Source organism: Perognathus longimembris, chromosome 2 (assembly GCF_023159225.1).
Source record: "Perognathus longimembris pacificus isolate PPM17 chromosome 2, ASM2315922v1, whole genome shotgun sequence".
Lineage (NCBI taxonomy): Eukaryota > Metazoa > Chordata > Mammalia > Rodentia > Heteromyidae > Perognathus > Perognathus longimembris.
In genome coordinates, this window is record NC_063162.1 from 59,960,523 (window position 1) to 59,977,262 (window position 16,740).

At 45.5% G+C, this 16,740-nt stretch overlaps 1 protein-coding gene and 1 long non-coding RNA gene across 3 annotated transcripts in view; one reads left to right on the forward strand and one right to left on the reverse strand.

The window, feature by feature from the left end:
• The window catches only part of Wdfy4 (WDFY family member 4), a 268,449-nt gene that overhangs the window by 76,885 nt on the left and 174,824 nt on the right, over positions 1 to 16,740 (forward strand). For both annotated transcript variants that reach the window (XR_007209958.1, XM_048339220.1), the window contains exons 21-26: positions 1,688 to 1,833; positions 3,697 to 3,808; positions 5,044 to 5,234; positions 7,257 to 7,409; positions 13,419 to 13,492; positions 15,852 to 16,013. Coding sequence is in view for 1 of the 2 variants with exons in the window: in XM_048339220.1 (XP_048195177.1) it covers positions 1,688 to 1,833; positions 3,697 to 3,808; positions 5,044 to 5,234; positions 7,257 to 7,409; positions 13,419 to 13,492; positions 15,852 to 16,013 (838 nt within the window). In the remaining variant the exon portion in view is untranslated. The remainder of the gene's footprint in view (positions 1 to 1,687; positions 1,834 to 3,696; positions 3,809 to 5,043; positions 5,235 to 7,256; positions 7,410 to 13,418; positions 13,493 to 15,851; positions 16,014 to 16,740) is intronic.
• On the reverse strand, positions 10,565 to 16,495 carry LOC125346554. Its single transcript, XR_007209960.1, has 4 exons — positions 16,484 to 16,495; positions 16,298 to 16,303; positions 12,085 to 12,092; positions 10,565 to 10,782 (listed from the first exon to the last, which is right to left on the reverse strand). It is a non-coding gene; the product is annotated as an uncharacterized LOC125346554 (long non-coding RNA).

Below are 16,740 nucleotides of genomic sequence, written 5' to 3' on the forward strand. Positions count from 1 at the left end.
ATGCATTGCACTTATAAAAGGATTGGTTGAATGGTAACTCCTACAACTGCTTTAAGATACCAAAAGAATAATTTTTTTAAAAAAAGAATTAAGTCAGCACAGGTCAATCATTAGGGAAAGCCTTTGTAATTGGATCATTATATATTTACAACCCAACCAAAAATGTCACAAAAAAGGAAACAACAATATCCTTTAGGTTTCAATTCCGTAAGCATCTAATGGAAGAGGGTGGGTGGGTACTACCATCGGCAAACAAAGGGAGAGAGGCATGATATAAATAAGTTACATTCCTTTTAATGAAGAAGCTTTTTAACTAAAGTATAGTGTTGTCTTCAATTATTAAACAGGCAGACAAAACATCCACATTTTCATTATTGATTGTTGGCTGTTCAAGCAGGGGGCATTGCTCTCTGAGCTCTGTTAAGTCAAGGGGGTCAGTTCCCATCTGGGAAGAATGATAAATGCATCCCCGCATAGAGGCCTTGTGTGTGGTGAAGGGCAATTGAGTGCTGTTGAGTGTTTTCTGTCTCCAAACCCTTGTCTTGTTTGAACTTCATTTCCTGTGGCAAATGGCATTGACCAGAGCGATGGGTCTAGGTCAAGTTTCACTGATCCTATACTCATTGTGTTGGGCTCTTATTCACTTGCAAAACCAGTGTACTAATTGTAGGCAGGATGTTCACTCCCAGAAAAATACTAGGCCTTTCAGCCCAGCTTATTCCCTTTTGTAGAAGTTGGGTTTTTTTTCAGTTGGTAGATTGGTTTTTTGTTGTTATTTTATCTGTTCCTAGGGCTTTTGTGCTCAAGGCTAGCACTTTACCACTTGAACTACAGCTTTACTTTTGTGTGGTTAGTTGGAGATAAGAGTCTTATGGACTTTTCTACTTAAGCTGGCTTTGAACCAGTTAGCTAGGATTACAGGTATGAGCCACCACCACCAGTGCCTGGCTCAGATAGATGTTTTATACTCTGGTAATTTCTACCTGAAACACCTTTATTTCCTAAAAGGGTCATTTTGAAGGGTTTCTCTGTTTTTATTGTTCTTTTGGGCGTAAGAGGTCAGCTAGGGTGAATACAGACAATACAACATGTATGCAAAAACATAGAACATGGGCTGGGAATGTGGCTTAGCGGTAGAGTGCTTGCCTAGCATGCACAAAACCCTGGGTTGGATTCCTTAGTACCACATAAACAGAAAAAGCTGGAAGTGGTGTTGTGGCTCAAGCAGTAGCATACTAGCCTTGAGCAAAAAGAAGCTAGGGACAGTGCTCAGGCCCTGAGTCCCACTGGCAAAATAAATAAATAAACACAACATTAAAAACATGAAAGTATCCTTTTAATGATCACCTTGTTGTGTGGCAGTATTTTAATACATTTTATTTTTATGCTAGTCCTGGGGCTTGAACTTAGGGTGCCGGTCCTTAGATTTTTTTTTTTTTTGTTCAAGGCAATCTACCACTTGAGCCACATCTTCACTTCTTTTTTCTTGTGGTTAATTAGTGATTAGAGTCTGAAGGACTTTTCTGTTCAGGCTGGCTTTGAACTGCAGTGCTTAGATCTCAGCCTCCTGAATAGCTAGGGTTATAGATGTGATCCACTGGCACCAGAGGACTGTAGATATTTGTTTGAGGATTGATTTCCTTCTCTATGAAAGAGTCAAGGACTGATTAAAGCTATGTTGCTATAGGAGAGGACTCAGACAGTGAAGCTATACCCCTGGTTGCAGAGGAAAAGGTTTCCTTTGGTCTTCATGTGTCCAGCTCCTCTACCACCAGTATAGCAAACATCAGAAGCATCTACAATGAGGTGGACAGCCGCCTGATCGCCAAGGAGGTACAGTTTCAAACCCTACTTGCTGTTCACTATCGGAACTTTGATCGTATAGCTTGTTTCAGCTTCCAGTGCCTGAGTAAGCTCTAATTCATGTATGTCCATTTGTAGATGGCTATCTATGCCTGCATACCTCCCACTTCATTCATTAAAATGTCCTGTGCTTCTCCATCTATTAGCACCACCCAGGATTAAATCTTTTATTTATAATTACTCAGAGGAGAAAGCAGGTACTCTTCCTGTACAACAAGAAGAGATGGATTGATTTCAGTAACAGAGATTTCAGTAACAGAGAAACTACTGCTCTTCCTTCAGAATACTACTGACCCAAATCTGCACAATGGTTTTTGAGTTGCTCTGTTTTTTTTTGTTTTTGTTTTTGTTTTTTGGTGGTATCAGAGTTTCAACTCAGGATCTTGTGCTTGCTAGGCTGACACGCTGCTACTTGAGTGATACCACCAGCCTTGCTTCTTGAAGTGTTTTTGGTGCCTGTCCTGGAGTTTGGGGGTCAGGGTACTGTCCCTGAGTTCTTTTGCTCAAGGATATCACTATACTACTTGAACTACAACTCTATTTCAGCTTTTTGGTGATTAATTGGAGATAAAAGTCTTACGTACTTTCCTACCAGGCTAGCTTTGAACTGGGATCCTCAGATCTCAGCATTCCTGGGTAGCTAGGATTACAGGTTACAAGCCATTGGTAGCTGGCTTATTTTTGTCTTTTCTTTTAGATTGGTGTCTCATGGATTTTTCTGCGTTAGCTAGCTTCAAACTGTAATCACAGCTGATCAGTCTTCTGATTACAAGGTTGAGCCATCAGTGCCAGCCTTGTGATTTTTTTTTAAATAGTAAACTTGAAAAACAGGCAAATACCTTTGTAAATGAGGATGTTTAATTCTTGCATAAAGATCTCTTTGGCTTTTAATGCTGTTGAAATTTGGCTGGTTAGTTTATATCCTTTCAAAAAATTTTATTGTCAAGGTGAGTTTATATTCTTTTTACTGTTTCCCCAAAGCAGGGATTAGGAGTCAGGAACTAGATCTTGCTGAGCCTGGGTGTAAAATATGCTTTGCAGTGGAGGAGACCACCACTTCTTTCTTTCTGCTCCTCTGAAATTAGAACTGAGGAAGTACTGGGTCTTGTTTTGATAATAGTGTTTCACCTGAAGGTGTCTGTGAGTTCTTCCTGCCCTCATCAGCTTCTTTCTCTCCACTTCTCCCTCTCTCTTTGTCTGTCTGTCTCTGTCTCTGTGTCTTTCTCTCTCTCTCTCTCTCTGTCTCTCTGTCTCCCTGTCTCTGTCTCTCTGTCTCTCTCTCTGTCTCTCTGTCTCTGTCTCTCTCTCTTTCTCTCTCTCTCTCCAGTCCTGTGGCTTGTACTCTGGGCCTGGGCGCTGTCCCCAAGCTTCTTTTTGCTTAAGGCTAGCTCTCTGCCACTTGAGCCACAGTACCACTTCCGGCTCTTTCTGAATAGTTTATTGGAGATAAGCATCTCAGGACTTTTCTGCCCAAGATGGCTTCAAACAAACCTTCAATCCTCAGTCTCAGCCTCCTGAATAGCTAGGTTTATAGGCATGAGCCACTGGTGCTCAACTAGCTCCTCTCTCTTAATTATGCAGACTGCCTAAGTAAGGTAAGTCTACTTACATTTGAGTAAGTAAGTCTACTTACATTTGTGCAAACAGGGCAGGGGGCCCACATTTTGCCTTCAGTCTCTCAACCCTGGCTTAAGTAGTATCCATCCACTCATCATTGCTCATGGTGTGCCAGCACTGGGACCAGGCCTTGGATTCCTGTCCTCCAGGAGCTCATGACCCACACCCCATCTTTACCAATAGTTTCATCAGACTAATTGTCATCACGTCTTCTAGATGAATATTTCATCTCGTGACAATGCTGTGCCTGTGTTCTTGCTGAGAAATTGTGCTGGACACCTCTCAGGATCTCTCCGGACCCTTGGAGCTGTTGCTGTGGGCCAGTTAGGTAAGCCAGGCAGTGAAGCTCCACTGCTCTTTGGGATGAATGGCTTTTGCACTCTACAATTCTGGCAGCACAGGCTGGATAGAGCATGCTGGGGAGTCAGGGTGGGAAGGGGAGAGGCAGGGGAATAAACTTATTCAAAGAGTGCTGGTGGGGGCTGGGGATATGGCCTAGTGGCAAGAGTGCTCGCCTCATATACATGAAGCCCTGAGTTTGATTCCCCAGCACCACCTATACAGAAAATGGCCAGAAGTGGCACTGTGGCTCAAGTGGCAAAGTGCTAATCTTGAGCAAAAAGAAACCAGGGACAGTGCTCAGGCCCTGACTCCAAGGCCCAGGACTGGCAAAAAAAAAAAAAAAAAAAAAAAAAAAAAAAAAAAAGAGTGCTGGTGGCTCACACCTGTAATCCTAGCTACTCAGGAGGCTGAGGTCTGAGGATTGTGGTTTGAAGCCAGCCCAGGCTGGAAAGTCATTGAGGCTCTTATTTCCGGCTAACCAGCAAAAAGCCAGAAGTGGAGATGTGGCTCAAGTGGTAGAGCACTGGCCTTTTGCAGAAGAAACCAAGAAACAGCACTCTTGAGTTCAAGCCCCAGTTTGGGCATAAAACAAAGAAACAAACATCCCCCTTCAACCCAAAAATGAACCAATAACCAAACAAAAAAATCCTAGCCAAAGAGTAACCACCCAGATCAGTTCTTTCTGCTGCATATGGCAATTGTGACTGAGCTCAGTGACTAACCAGGATGGTGACCATATATGACTAGAGAACTGTCCAGGGAACATGATGAGTAGAGGCAGTGGTTGTGGTTGAGTGCAAATGCCAGGCAGCAACTTCCTGTCCCCATGTGATAGAGCAAGAGCCCAGCAGAGCACCTGGCCAGGGTCTAGCCTAGCAGGATCCAGAGAACAAGGAAGGGCCAGAAGTTAATCTGACCAGCCAGGAAACCAAGGTGCTTCTGGCTGGGTCAGCACTGTGGATTCTACACAAAGGTGACACACAAAGGTGACAAACAGAGCCTTTGGGTTGTTTGGTGATAAAGACAGGTCCCATATAGGACCCTTCAGCCACCTGAGACACTCAAGCCCATATCTCTCCTCCCAGCCTGACCCACTGCACTGGCCCCTGTTCTGCGAAGTGAGAAGCACAGCAGCTCCCCTAGCCTTGTATGCCTCCAGGACCTGTATTACTGCGGTATAGCTGTGATGAGTTGATGAAATGCCCTCTTGATTCTGTGCAGGGGTGAGGGTGTTTCACTCCAGCCCTGCTGCCAGCAGCCTGGACTTCATTGGAGGACCAGCCATTCTCCTGGGCCTCATCTCCTTAGCAACAGATGACCACACCATGTACGCAGCTGTGAAAGTCCTACACTCAGTCCTGACCAGCAACGCCATGTGTGACCGCCTGATGCAGCATATCTGTGGATACCAGGTAACTTTGTCCTCCTCCACTGAGCTTGGGACTCCCCAAGCACTGTCACCTCACCTATCCTGGCAACATTCTCTCTGAGGTGACGCCATTGTGAAGGAGTGGCTCGGAGCCCTCTGAGTCTGGCATTGTTATAACAGAGAAGAGCTCAATGACGGCTAGTATAAGAAGAGCTATGTGTTGCTGTGTGCTGGTGGCTCATGCCCGTAATCTTAGCTATTCAGGAGGCTGAGATCTGAGGTTCATGATACAAAGCCAGCCCAGGAAGGAAAGTCCCTGAGACTCTTATCTCCAATTAGTTGATCACAGAAATGCCAGAAGTGGCACTGTGACTCAAGAAATAGGGTGCCAGCCTTGAGCGAAGGAAGCTCAAGGACAGTGCCCAGGACCTAAGTTCAAGCCTTAGGATTAGTGCACATGCGCGCGCGCGCGCGCACACACACACACACACACACACACACACACACACACACACACACACACACACACACACACACACACACAAAGAGCCCTGTGTAGAGCAGAGGATAGTCACTTATTTGTGGCTTCTGGAAATTTCCAGGATCATTTGATCTCTTTACTTTGTCTCTTGCACTGTGGCTGAGAGCCGAGGATTCAGAGCCAGACTCTGGGATTTTTATATAACTTGATACTTTCCCTGTAGCATTGTTTGCCCCCATCGCCTTGGTTTCCCTACCTGTAAGATCTGGCTGTCAGACTTCTTGTGATAATCAGACCACAGTGTGGATTGCCCGATTCCATACACTAGAAGGGTTTAGAATTATGCCTGACCTACAGTAAGTGCTCAGGAAATGGCTTTCTCATGTGTACACTATCCAGGGACTAACCAGGGATAGTGGTGTGTTGTTAGTGCAGTTGATGAGCTCCAGTGAGACATGGCCACATCCCTGGAGTAACCCCTGCCTGGTAAGAAGGTGGCCGGGACAGGAGCTTGAAGGAGTAGGACTGGGCAGACGCAGTGGACAATTGCATCTTTGGAATTGGCACTGTGTCTCAAGTGGTAGAGCATTAGCTTTGAGCAAAAGAACCCAGGGACAGCACCCAGGTCCCAAGTCCAAGCCCCATGATGCATAGAAAAAAGAAAAAAAAGAGAAATAAAATTGCATCCTTATCATGCTTGGTGGGAATGAAAGAGAAATCATATTACAACTATGTCAAAACAAACAAACAAACACAAAAGGTGACCAGGCTGGCACCAGTAGCCTGTTCTCTTGGCTACTCAGGAGTGGAGATCTGAGGATTGCAGTTTGAAACCAGCATGGGCAGGAAGTCTATGAGACTCTTATCCCCAACTAGCCATCAAAACCCAGAAAAGGAGGAGGGATTTAAGTGGTAAAGTTCATTGAGTAACAAAGCTAAGGCACAGTGCCCTGAGGGTTAAGTCCCAGTACTGGCACACACAAAAAAGTGACCAGAACCGTCTGAGAAAATATGTATCAGCTGACCACAACCTTCCCAAAGGCATATTGGGAGAGGATGGGGATGGGAGGACAGGGACAGGAAGTAGAGAACTGAGCTGCTCAAGGTGAGCCATGCCATGGGTAAGGACCCAGATGCTAGTGGATGGCTCTGCAGCCTGTCTTGTGTAGTGTAGGTCAACAGGGATGTGTGACTGGATGAAATACATCTCCCTAATCTCTAGGTTTGGGCAACTATGTGTCTTGTTGGCATCCCAGAGTTTCTACCGTGAAATGGCTTGCGGCTTGCTAGCTGGTGGGTGTGACAGAATTTCACAGCTGGTGGCTGCAGTTTGATGGGTCAGAGGAGGAAACCAGCCGAGTGGCATTTGGAGAAGCTAGGGAAGAGATTCAGGGGAGGACAGAAGTCAAGGTGGACCCTCAGGAAGTGCCACTCTTCTGTGAGCATGGCGGGATGCTGGCTCTAGCGAGTAGGAGTTTGTAGTGTGGGTTGACACTGGGTGCTGTCGGAGGGGACAGGCACAGGAAAGAGGCCTAGCCATGTGTTTGCTCATCCTTGGACTGCTCTGGCTTTGGGTCATTCCAGATAATGGCGTTTCTCCTGAGGAAGAAGACCTCGCTTCTAAACCACCGTGTCTTCCAGCTCATCCTCTCTGTGGCTGGCACTGCAGAGCTGGGCTTCAGGCCATCTTCCATCACCAACATGGGTGTCTTCCAGCACATCCTCTGCAGCTTTGAGGTAAACCAGAGATTGGTCCTTAGGAGGGTGTGTGTGTGTGTGTGTGTGTGTGTGTGTGTGTGTGAGAGAGAGAGAGAGAGAGCGAGAGAGAGAGAGAGAGAGAGAGAGAGAGAGAGAGAGAGAGAGAGAACTAGAAGAGAGTAGGGTGTTTCCGCTAAGCCCAGTGGCTTAGCTCCCTTCATAGTCGTGGTATGGCAATAAGAAGGAAAAACAAAAATCACAAGAACTCTGGACCTCAGAGGCCTAGGTTTATAGTTAAACCATGTTGCTTCTGATTGTGTGGCCTTGAACAACTCCCTTGACCTCTCTGAGTCTCCATTCTTGTGTGTGGGTGTGGGTGTGTACGTGCGTGCATGCACGTGTGTGCACATGCACATGTGCTGGTCCTAGAACTTGAACTCGGGGGCTTGGGCTCTGTCCCTGAGCTTTTTTTCCTTTCCTCTTCTTTCCCTTCCCCCTTCCTTTTCCTTTCTCATTTCTCCTTTCCCCTTTCCTCTTTCCCCTTTCCCCTTCCCTCCCCTCCCCTCTCTTCTCCTTCCCTCTTCTCTCCTTTGGGCTAATGCTCTACCATTTGATCCACAGCTCCATTGCTGGCTTTTTCAGAGGTTAATTGGAGATGAGAGACTCATAGACTTTCCTGCTTGAGCTGTCTTTGAAGTGTAATCCTCAGATCGCAGACTCCTGATTAGCTAGGATTACAGGCACAAGCTACCAGTGCTCAGCTCACCTTAGATGCTTTGAGTCTTAATTTTTCTCACATTGGGAACTTATTTAGGAATTTTTTTTCTTAAATTAAATTTTATTGACAAGGTGATGTACAGAGGGGGTATAGTTATATAATAAGGTAGTGAGTACATTTCTTGTCATATTTGTTACACCCTCCCTCATTTTTCTTTCCCTTCCTTAGTTCAAGTAAGTATATATACAATACCCAGTATACCAAAATCATATACAGTAACCACATGGGGTATGCCAAAGGAAATTCACCTGGAACATTAAACATAATGACAACAATAAAGTCCTCCTGTGTCCTTCTCTTGGAGTTCTTTTTCTTATCCTTATCTTATATAATCATATGTACATAGCTGTTGAGCTATTGTGATCCTCTGATAGGTCTATCCTAGACCTTTTTATGTTTAGTAATTGTTTTTGTTTAAACACATAATGTAAAGTGGCTGACCCAAACATGTGGAAATACCATTTGAAAAGAAGTTTGTTATTTTGCAGACATGGTCTCTACTGTTCTCCCCCCTCCCCCCAACAATCATATATCAAGGAGACCATGTGCCTTTGTTCTCTGTTCTAGTCTTGTCTCACTCAACATTATTTGCTCAAGATCTGACCATTTCCCTGCAAATACCAATATTTTATCATTTCTAAAAGCTATGTAGTATTCCATTGTGTACAGGCACCACATTTTTTTGGGTCTATTCATCTGTAGTGGGGCATCTGGGTTGTTTCTATATTTTGGCTATTGTGAATTGAGCAGTGATAAATATGGATGTGCAGATGTCTTTTTGATGCCTAGGAGTGGTATGGCTGGGTCATAGGGTATATCTATGCTGAGCTTTTTGAGGAACCTCCACTCTATTCTCCAAAGTGGTTGTACTAGTTTGCATTCCCAACCAACAGTGGAGAAGGGTTCCTCTTTCCCTGCATCCCCTCCAGCATTTGTTGTTGCCTGAGTTCAGAGTATAGGCCATTCTAACTGGAGTAAGGTGGCATCTCAGGGTTGTTTTTATTTGCATTTCTTTTACTGCCAGGGATGTTGAACATTTCCTCATATGTTTCTTTGCCATTTTTATTTCTTCTCCTGTAAAGACTCTCTTTATCTCCTTTGCCCATTTAATAATTGGTTTACTGGGTTTGGAGGGGATTGGTTTCTTGAGTTCTCCATAGATGATGAATATTAGGCCTTTGTTGCTGTGCTGGTGAAGATCCTTTCCCATATGGTTGGCTGTCTTTCTAGTTTAGTGGCTATGTCTTTAGCTGTGCAGAAACTTTTTATTTTGCAGTAGTCCCATTTGTCAAGTCTCTCCCCTATCTGTTGTGCCCCTGGGACTCTGTTCAGGTAGTTCCTACCTGTGCCTATAAGTTCCAGTGTCTTTCCTATTCTGTCCTTCAGTAGTTTCAGGGTTTCAGGTCTGATAATGAGTTCCTTAATCCATTTTGAGTTGATCCTTGATGCATGGTGATAGGCTAGGGTCTACTTCGAGTTTTCTACATGTGGCTACCCAGTTTTCCCAGCACCAGTAGTTGAAGAGGCTATGGTTTTTTTGGTATGTATGTATGTTTTTGTATGTCTTCAGCTCCTTTGTCAAATATCAGCGGACTGTAAGAATGTGGCTTTATTTCTGGGTCTTCTATCCTATTCCATTGATCTTCAGGTCTGCTTTTATGCCAGTACCAGGCTGTTTTTGTTATGATGGCTCTATAATAGAGCTTGAAATCTGGTATTGTGATACCTCCTGTGCTGCTTCTTTCTTTTTTTTTTTAATTTTTATTGTCAAACTGATGTATAGAGAGGTTACAGTTTCATACGTTGGGCATTGGATACATTTCTTGTACTGTTTGTTACCTCCTCCCTTATTCCCCCCTCCTCCCTCTCCCTTTCCCTTTCCCCGCCATGAGTTGTTCAGTTGATTTACACCAAACAGTTTTGCAAGTATTGCTTTTGTAGTAGTTTGTCTTTTTGCCTTGTGTCTCTCGATTTTGGTATTCCCTTTCAGTTTCCTAGCTCTAATACCCTCCTGTGCTGCTTCTTTTGCCTAGAATTGCTTTAGCTATTCTAGGTCTTTTGTTGTTCCATATGAATTTATGAGTTGTTTTCTCTATCTCAGTAAAGAATGTAGCTGGGATTTTGATGGGGATTGCTTTGAATTTGTATAACATTTTGGGCAATATGGCCATTTTCACTATATTGATTCTGCCTACCCATGAACATGGGAGGTCTTTCTATCTCCTGGTGTCCTCTTTTATTTCTTTTTTTAGATTTTTATAGTTCTCATTAAATAGGTCATTTGTGTCTTTGGTTAGGTTAATCCCTAGGTAATTTATTCTTTGTTTAGCTATTGCAAATGGTATTATTTCCATAATTTCCTTTTCTGCTTGTACATTGCTGCTGTACAGAAAAGCTGATGATTTTTGTGGGTTGATTTTGTAACCTGCTACTTTGCCAAAATGGTTTATTAGGTGTAGGAGTTTGGGGACTGAGTTTTTTGGGTCCTTCAGATATAAGATCATGTCATCTGCGAATAGGGATAGTTTGATTTCCTCTTTTCCAATGTGGATCCCCTTAATGCCCTCTTCGTGCCTTATTGCTATGGCTGGGGATTCCAGCACTATGTTGAATAGAAGTGGGGAGAGTGGGCATCTATTTAGGAATTTTCATTACAAACATATGTACGTGCTATTCTGAGGTCAGAGTTCCTGGCTTCTTCCTGCTCTTCTCTTGTTAGATTATTCTTAGATTCCTCTATTTTGTGATTACAAATCCTATTATAGACAGCACTTGTATTTCGCTTTCCCCATGCACTTAAAAATTTACTTTCTTTGCTTGCCATCAGTGGCTCATGCCTATAATCCTAGCAACTTGGGAGATAGATCTGATGATTATAGTGTGAAGCCAGCTCTGGCAGGAGAGCCTATGAGACTCATCTCCAATTAACCAACAAAAAGCTGGAAGTGGAGCTGTGGTTCAAGTAGAGTGCTAGCCTTGAGCACAAAGAAGCTCAGGGACAGCATCCAAGCCCTGAGTTCCTGAGTTCAAGGAGGGGATGTGTGGAAAGGGAGAGGGAAATGAAAGAGAGAAAAGTGGAGAAGGAGTTAGAGAGAGAAGTAAAGAGAAGAGAGGGGTGGGGCAGAGAATATCAGCCTGTGGCTTATAAGGGCTGGAAATCTGTCAACCTGTTTCTGGCTTAAGTGCAATGCATTTCCTTTACATTGCTTTATTTTACTTTCATTCCTTAAAAACAATTGAATTGATCTGTATTTCATACCCACTTTGTGGTACTGAGCTACTTAGGCCTTGGGGTGGAGAGGTCTGGTCTGTGCACCCACGGGCTTTCTGAAATACTCTGGTCCAGTGGGACTCTTTTACGTTTCCTCCTCCAAAAGAGGATGGACGCTTGCTTGTTCCTGGTGTAGCTAGGAATTGACCCTGTGGGTCTCTGTCTGCTGTCCATGTTGAAACGTGGAGGTGAGAGAATGAGTTTCACGGCTCAAAGGCTCAGACGTGGAAACCAGTCTCTGCCGACTGAGTGAGTCTCTCTGAACCTCCCCTACTAAATGAAAATGCAGTAATCACTCCTTATCTGGGCTTTCCCCTTAGCTAACCTCTGACAAGTGGAGCCTAAAAATATGAACAGAAAATTCCAGAAATAAACAATGCATCAAATTAAACACTTCTATTATAGTATTTTAATATGATTAGCCTATATGATTATTAGTTATGATTGTTAACTTCCTATAATACCCATTGATAAACTTCATAGATAGATTTTATGGTATTGATATGTCAGGCACCTATGGAATGTCTTGAAATGTATCTCCCTGTGAATGAAAGAAAGATGCTAGCCAGGTGCCAGTGGCTTACGCCTATAATCCTAGCTACTCAGGAGGCTGAGATCTGAGGACTGCCATTCCAGGAAAGCCCAGGCAGACAAATCTGTGAGACCCTTATCTCTATTAACCACCAAGAAGTTGGAAGTGGAGCTATGGCTGAAGTGGTAGAGTACCAGTCTTGAGAACAAAAGCTCAGAGACAGTGCCCAGGCCCTGTGGTTCAAGCCCCAGGACTGGCATGAAAGAAAGAAAAAAAGAAAGAGAGAGAGAGAGAAAGAGAAAGAAAGCTACATTGATGGCCCCTATTGCCTTGAGCAAGAGGTATTACTGGCATGTGTGAGCTGTTTATGCTGCCCTGAGTGTGTTCCTACAACTTTGTGCCAGAAGCTTTTATATTTGCAGCCTTTGGAAGTGTCAGTATTCTGACATGTAAAATGATTGCATTCTCTGCAGGATGTAGAAATGGACCAGGAAGCACCACACATACTCTGTCCGGTAGACTAGCAGCTGCATTTTCCTTACCTGAGTGGCAGGCATCACCCTCCGACAGTGCATTTCCCATCTGTGTGCCATGCACAATTCTCTTGTGCAGGAGCAGGGAGCACGCGATGAAATGCAGATTTTATATAGAGGAAACTCAAGACAGTGTTGCAATGTAGAAGTTGTAAGCAGTGTGTCCCATGGAGCACAAAACCTAGCTGCCACTGCCACTCTTGACACTGGGTGGTGGAACTGTACTCGTTACTCAGCCAATATGTCTTTGCCTGTGTTTCCTCATTTCAAATAATGCCTAGTCCATTATTTGCCTTGCAAAGTCCAATGCGGATGAGTTGTGTCTGGTGTGTGGTCCCCTGGGCTTTGGGACCAGGGCTGGGCAAACATATGAGATGGCTATGCCAGTGTCCTGTTACCACAGTGAGCTTCCAGGTGGTGGCACAGATGAGGAGTGGGAGGTGCTTGAGATCCCCTCCCCCTGCCATATACTCTGGCCCATGGGTTCTGTTCTACCTGCTGAGTATTTTCAGCAGAGCAGGTCTCATTCCAGAGCTGACAGTCTTGTTGATTCCGGGCTGGAGATAACACCATGCTGTACCCTACACTGCTTTCAAGCCAAGCCCTACTTCCTTCATGCGTGTGTGTGTGTGTGTGTGTGTGTGTGTGTGTGTGTGTGTGTGTGTGTGTATGTGTGTGTGAGTTCTGGAGCTTAAAGTCAGGCCCCAGGTTCTGTCCCTGAGCTTTTGAGCCCAAGGCTGGCACTCTACCATTTAAGGTACCCCGCCACTTCTAGCTTTGTAGTAGTTAATTGAAGATAAGAGTCTCCTGGACTTTCCTGCCTGGGCTGGCTTTGAACTGCTATCCTCAGATCTTAGCCCGCTGAGTAGCTAGGGTTACAGGCATGGGTACCAGGTGCCTTGCTAGCACACCTATTCTGTGTTCTGTCTTCCAGCTCTGGATGAACACTGCGGACAACCTGGAGCTTGCTCTCTTTTCCCATTTTGCAGAAATCCTTCAGTCACCAAGGTAGGCTGGATTTTGGCAGCCCTGGATTGAGATGTAATGTTTTCAAGAAAAGGGGCCCAGAGACTAGGACAGGGTGTGCTGCCTCCACTGCCCAACACTGTGTGCTTAGGCTAAACAGGTGGGCTAGGGCTCTGTCCCCTGACTCTTAGGGGTCAGGAGGGCAGACCTGAGGGACCGCTGCAGCCCCAGGGACTCATGCTGACTTCAGGTTCCACGTGTGTGACCAGTAAAGACATCTACTCTAGTCACATTTTGTTCCCACCTCCCCTCTTTTTGTGTATGTCCTGAGGCTTGAACTTAGGACCTAGGTGCTGTCCTTTTTTTTGCTCAAAGCTAGCACTCTACCACTTAAGCTGTAGCTCCACTTCTGGCTTTTTGGTGGTGAATTGGAGATAAGAGTCTCATGGACTTTCCTTCCCCAGGCTAGCCTTAAATTGTGATCCTCAGAGCTCAGCCTTTTGAGTAGCTAGGGTTATGATGTGACCTACAAGTGCCCAGCTTCCATTTTGTCTCCCAACTTGGGTATCTCCCAGTGATTCATTCTGGGATTTTTGGGTTGCAAGTGGGAAAAATGCAAATCCATTAGCTTAATGCAGGTAGAAAAGGAAGAAGGAAGAGGGAAAAGAGACAGGGAGAGGAAGGCAGTTATAAAAACAACTTCGTAGCCAGGCATTAGTAGCTTATACCTGTAATTTTAGCTATTCCAGAGGCTGAGATCTGAGGATTACAGTTTGAAGTCAGCCCAGGCAGGAAAGGCCATGAGACCCTTATTTCCAATTAGCCACCTAAAAAGCTGAGACGGAGCTGTGGCTCAAAGTAGGGACAGTGTCCAGGCCCTGAGTACAAGCCTTACAACTGATTTAAAAAAAAGAAGACGAAAAAGGACTCTGTGGGCTTACATCAGTGATAGGTGATTCTGCATTGAGGCTGGGCAGCGCTTGTGGTCTTATCTGAACTTGAACTCCAGATTGCCTCACTTCCTTTCACTCTGCTGCCTTTCAGCAGCCTCCTCCTGGGGCAGCCAGCTGGTGGCTGGGCAGCTCCTCTGAGAGAAGCCTTTGTGGAGTGGGTGCTGCAGGAGCAGAATTTTTGCTTCCCTCCAGAGTCCTAGGCTAGGACTGGGTTCATGGGACCATGCACACAACCATCATGCATGCCATAGCCAGGCTTGGAGCATGGCTTCACTTCTAGAGGCTGGTGAGGAGTTAGCACAAGGTTCTTTCTTCCACAGCAGGCCAGAGGCTGGGAAGGTAGAAGGAAGCAATGAAGCCAGATGCTGCCCTCCTGCCTCCTCACCATCAGGCAGTTCTGCTCATAATTGAGCACCTATTTCTTCTTTGTTTGTTTGTGGGGTTTTTTTGGTGTTGATTTTGGGGGTTGAATTCAGTGCTTGGACGCTGTCCCTGAGCTTTTGTGCTCAAGGCTAGTGCTCTAACACTTGAGCCACAGCTCTACTAGCAGCTTTTTTGGTGGTTCATTGGAAATCAGAGTCTCAGGGACTTTCTTGCCCAGATGTCTTTGAACCATGATCTTCAAATCTCAGCTTCCTGAGTAGCTAGTGGCTAGTGTGAGTTCTGAATGCATTTCAAACATCTTTCCATTGGTTGCTTGTTAGTGGATAGCTGATAGAAACTTACTGCATTTCATACCCCATTCACCATGCTGGACATTCAGAGAAGAGTGAGGCCCAGCCCTATGAAGAAAGGACTTGGAGAAACAGGTTGCTCAGGGAGGATATAGGAGGGAAAGGCTGTGGTACCCAAGCTAGAGAGCCTGAACCCACATTGCCCGGAGAGCTGTGTTCTTTGTAGGAGGAGGAATTTACTGGAAATTGGATTGTGATCAGACTAAGTAGGAGATGGGGTGTTGTAAGTATTTGAGTTCTCCCTCCCTCCGCTTTGACTCTGTGGCCTGTGGATCCACTTTGTGGTTTGGAGAGGCAGGAAGATGGCACACCCAGACAAACTCGCAGAGGACCTCTTACTGAGAGGCACATGAGGCTCGTGTATGTGTCTGGTATCTTTGTTCTCAATTTTCTGAGGCCAGTACTCATTTTCCCAAAGGCTTGGAATTTAAGTCAATAATTGGGGTTTGTTTCTGAAGGCAGTTTCCGGCCCAGGGGTGGGGGGGTGGGTGGAGGGGATGGGAGGGAGGGGCATGCTGCAGGGACTCAGGCACTTGGCAGACACATATTCAATGGATGTCTGATGGCATCTTGACAAGCTGCCGAGAGAGCAGGAGTCAGAAGGCCAGAACAAGCCTCGTTTGGGGGTGGGGGGGAACCTCTTTAACAAAAAACACAGCAAATTTGGTTCATTCCAGTAAAAGCTTTTACTGCCTCTTTCCCTGGGCTCATTAGGGAGGGACCCAGGAATGCTGAGGTTGCTCACCGGGCACAGCTCATACCCAAGCTCGTCTTCCTCTTCAATGACCCTCGCCTGGCCCCCTCCAAGGTCCCCATCATAATTGCCATCCTAGGCTGCCAGCTGAGGAGCCACTTCAGCATCCAGGACTTGCTCAGGTACCTTGCCAGGCTCTCCTGGGGAGAGCAGGGCCTCAGAGCTGCTCCCCAAGAGGTGAGAGACCCAGTCCTCCTTCAATTCTCTCCTTCCTCTCTCTTTCTTTCTCCCCTCCACCTCCTGCAGGGAGTACAGACCCATCCCACTCTCTGTATCTCTCACTCTCTTTCTACATATTGAACTTAACATAATTAGGAGCCCTCTAGAAGTTTGTTTTGGGCAGAGAGTTAGAAGAGTGGGATGGCTTGTGGAAAGGCTGGGTTCCCTCATCAGAGCTTTGGTCCACTGTCCCCTGGTGCTGGGACATTTCTACTGTGCCTAGAATGGAAGAATGTTCAAGAACATAACAGTCCATTGTAGCTGGTGGTCCTCCATGTCCGCCTCCTGCAGGGCCCCCCCCCCCACTTAGCCCCTTCTTTCTCCCCCATCTAACCTACAGGAGCCAGAAGTGACATTGCCAGTGAGTCTTGACTGATTTTAGAAGTCTCTAGAAGTGCTGTCTGGGTCATAGAATTACACTATGTCCCTCAAACTGAGGGTTATACTAACCTGCCAATAGCTAAGTTGCCTTTCCTTAGTTTCTCTTGGCATCTTATTCTCCCTTTCCAATCAACATTGCCTCTACTCCCGCTTCTCCTGCTTCACAGTTCTTTATATGGTGAAGAGAAAGAATCTAAGAAAGAATCAAGTGTCAACCCCCGCCCCCCCACCCCAACCCCATAGTGTGGA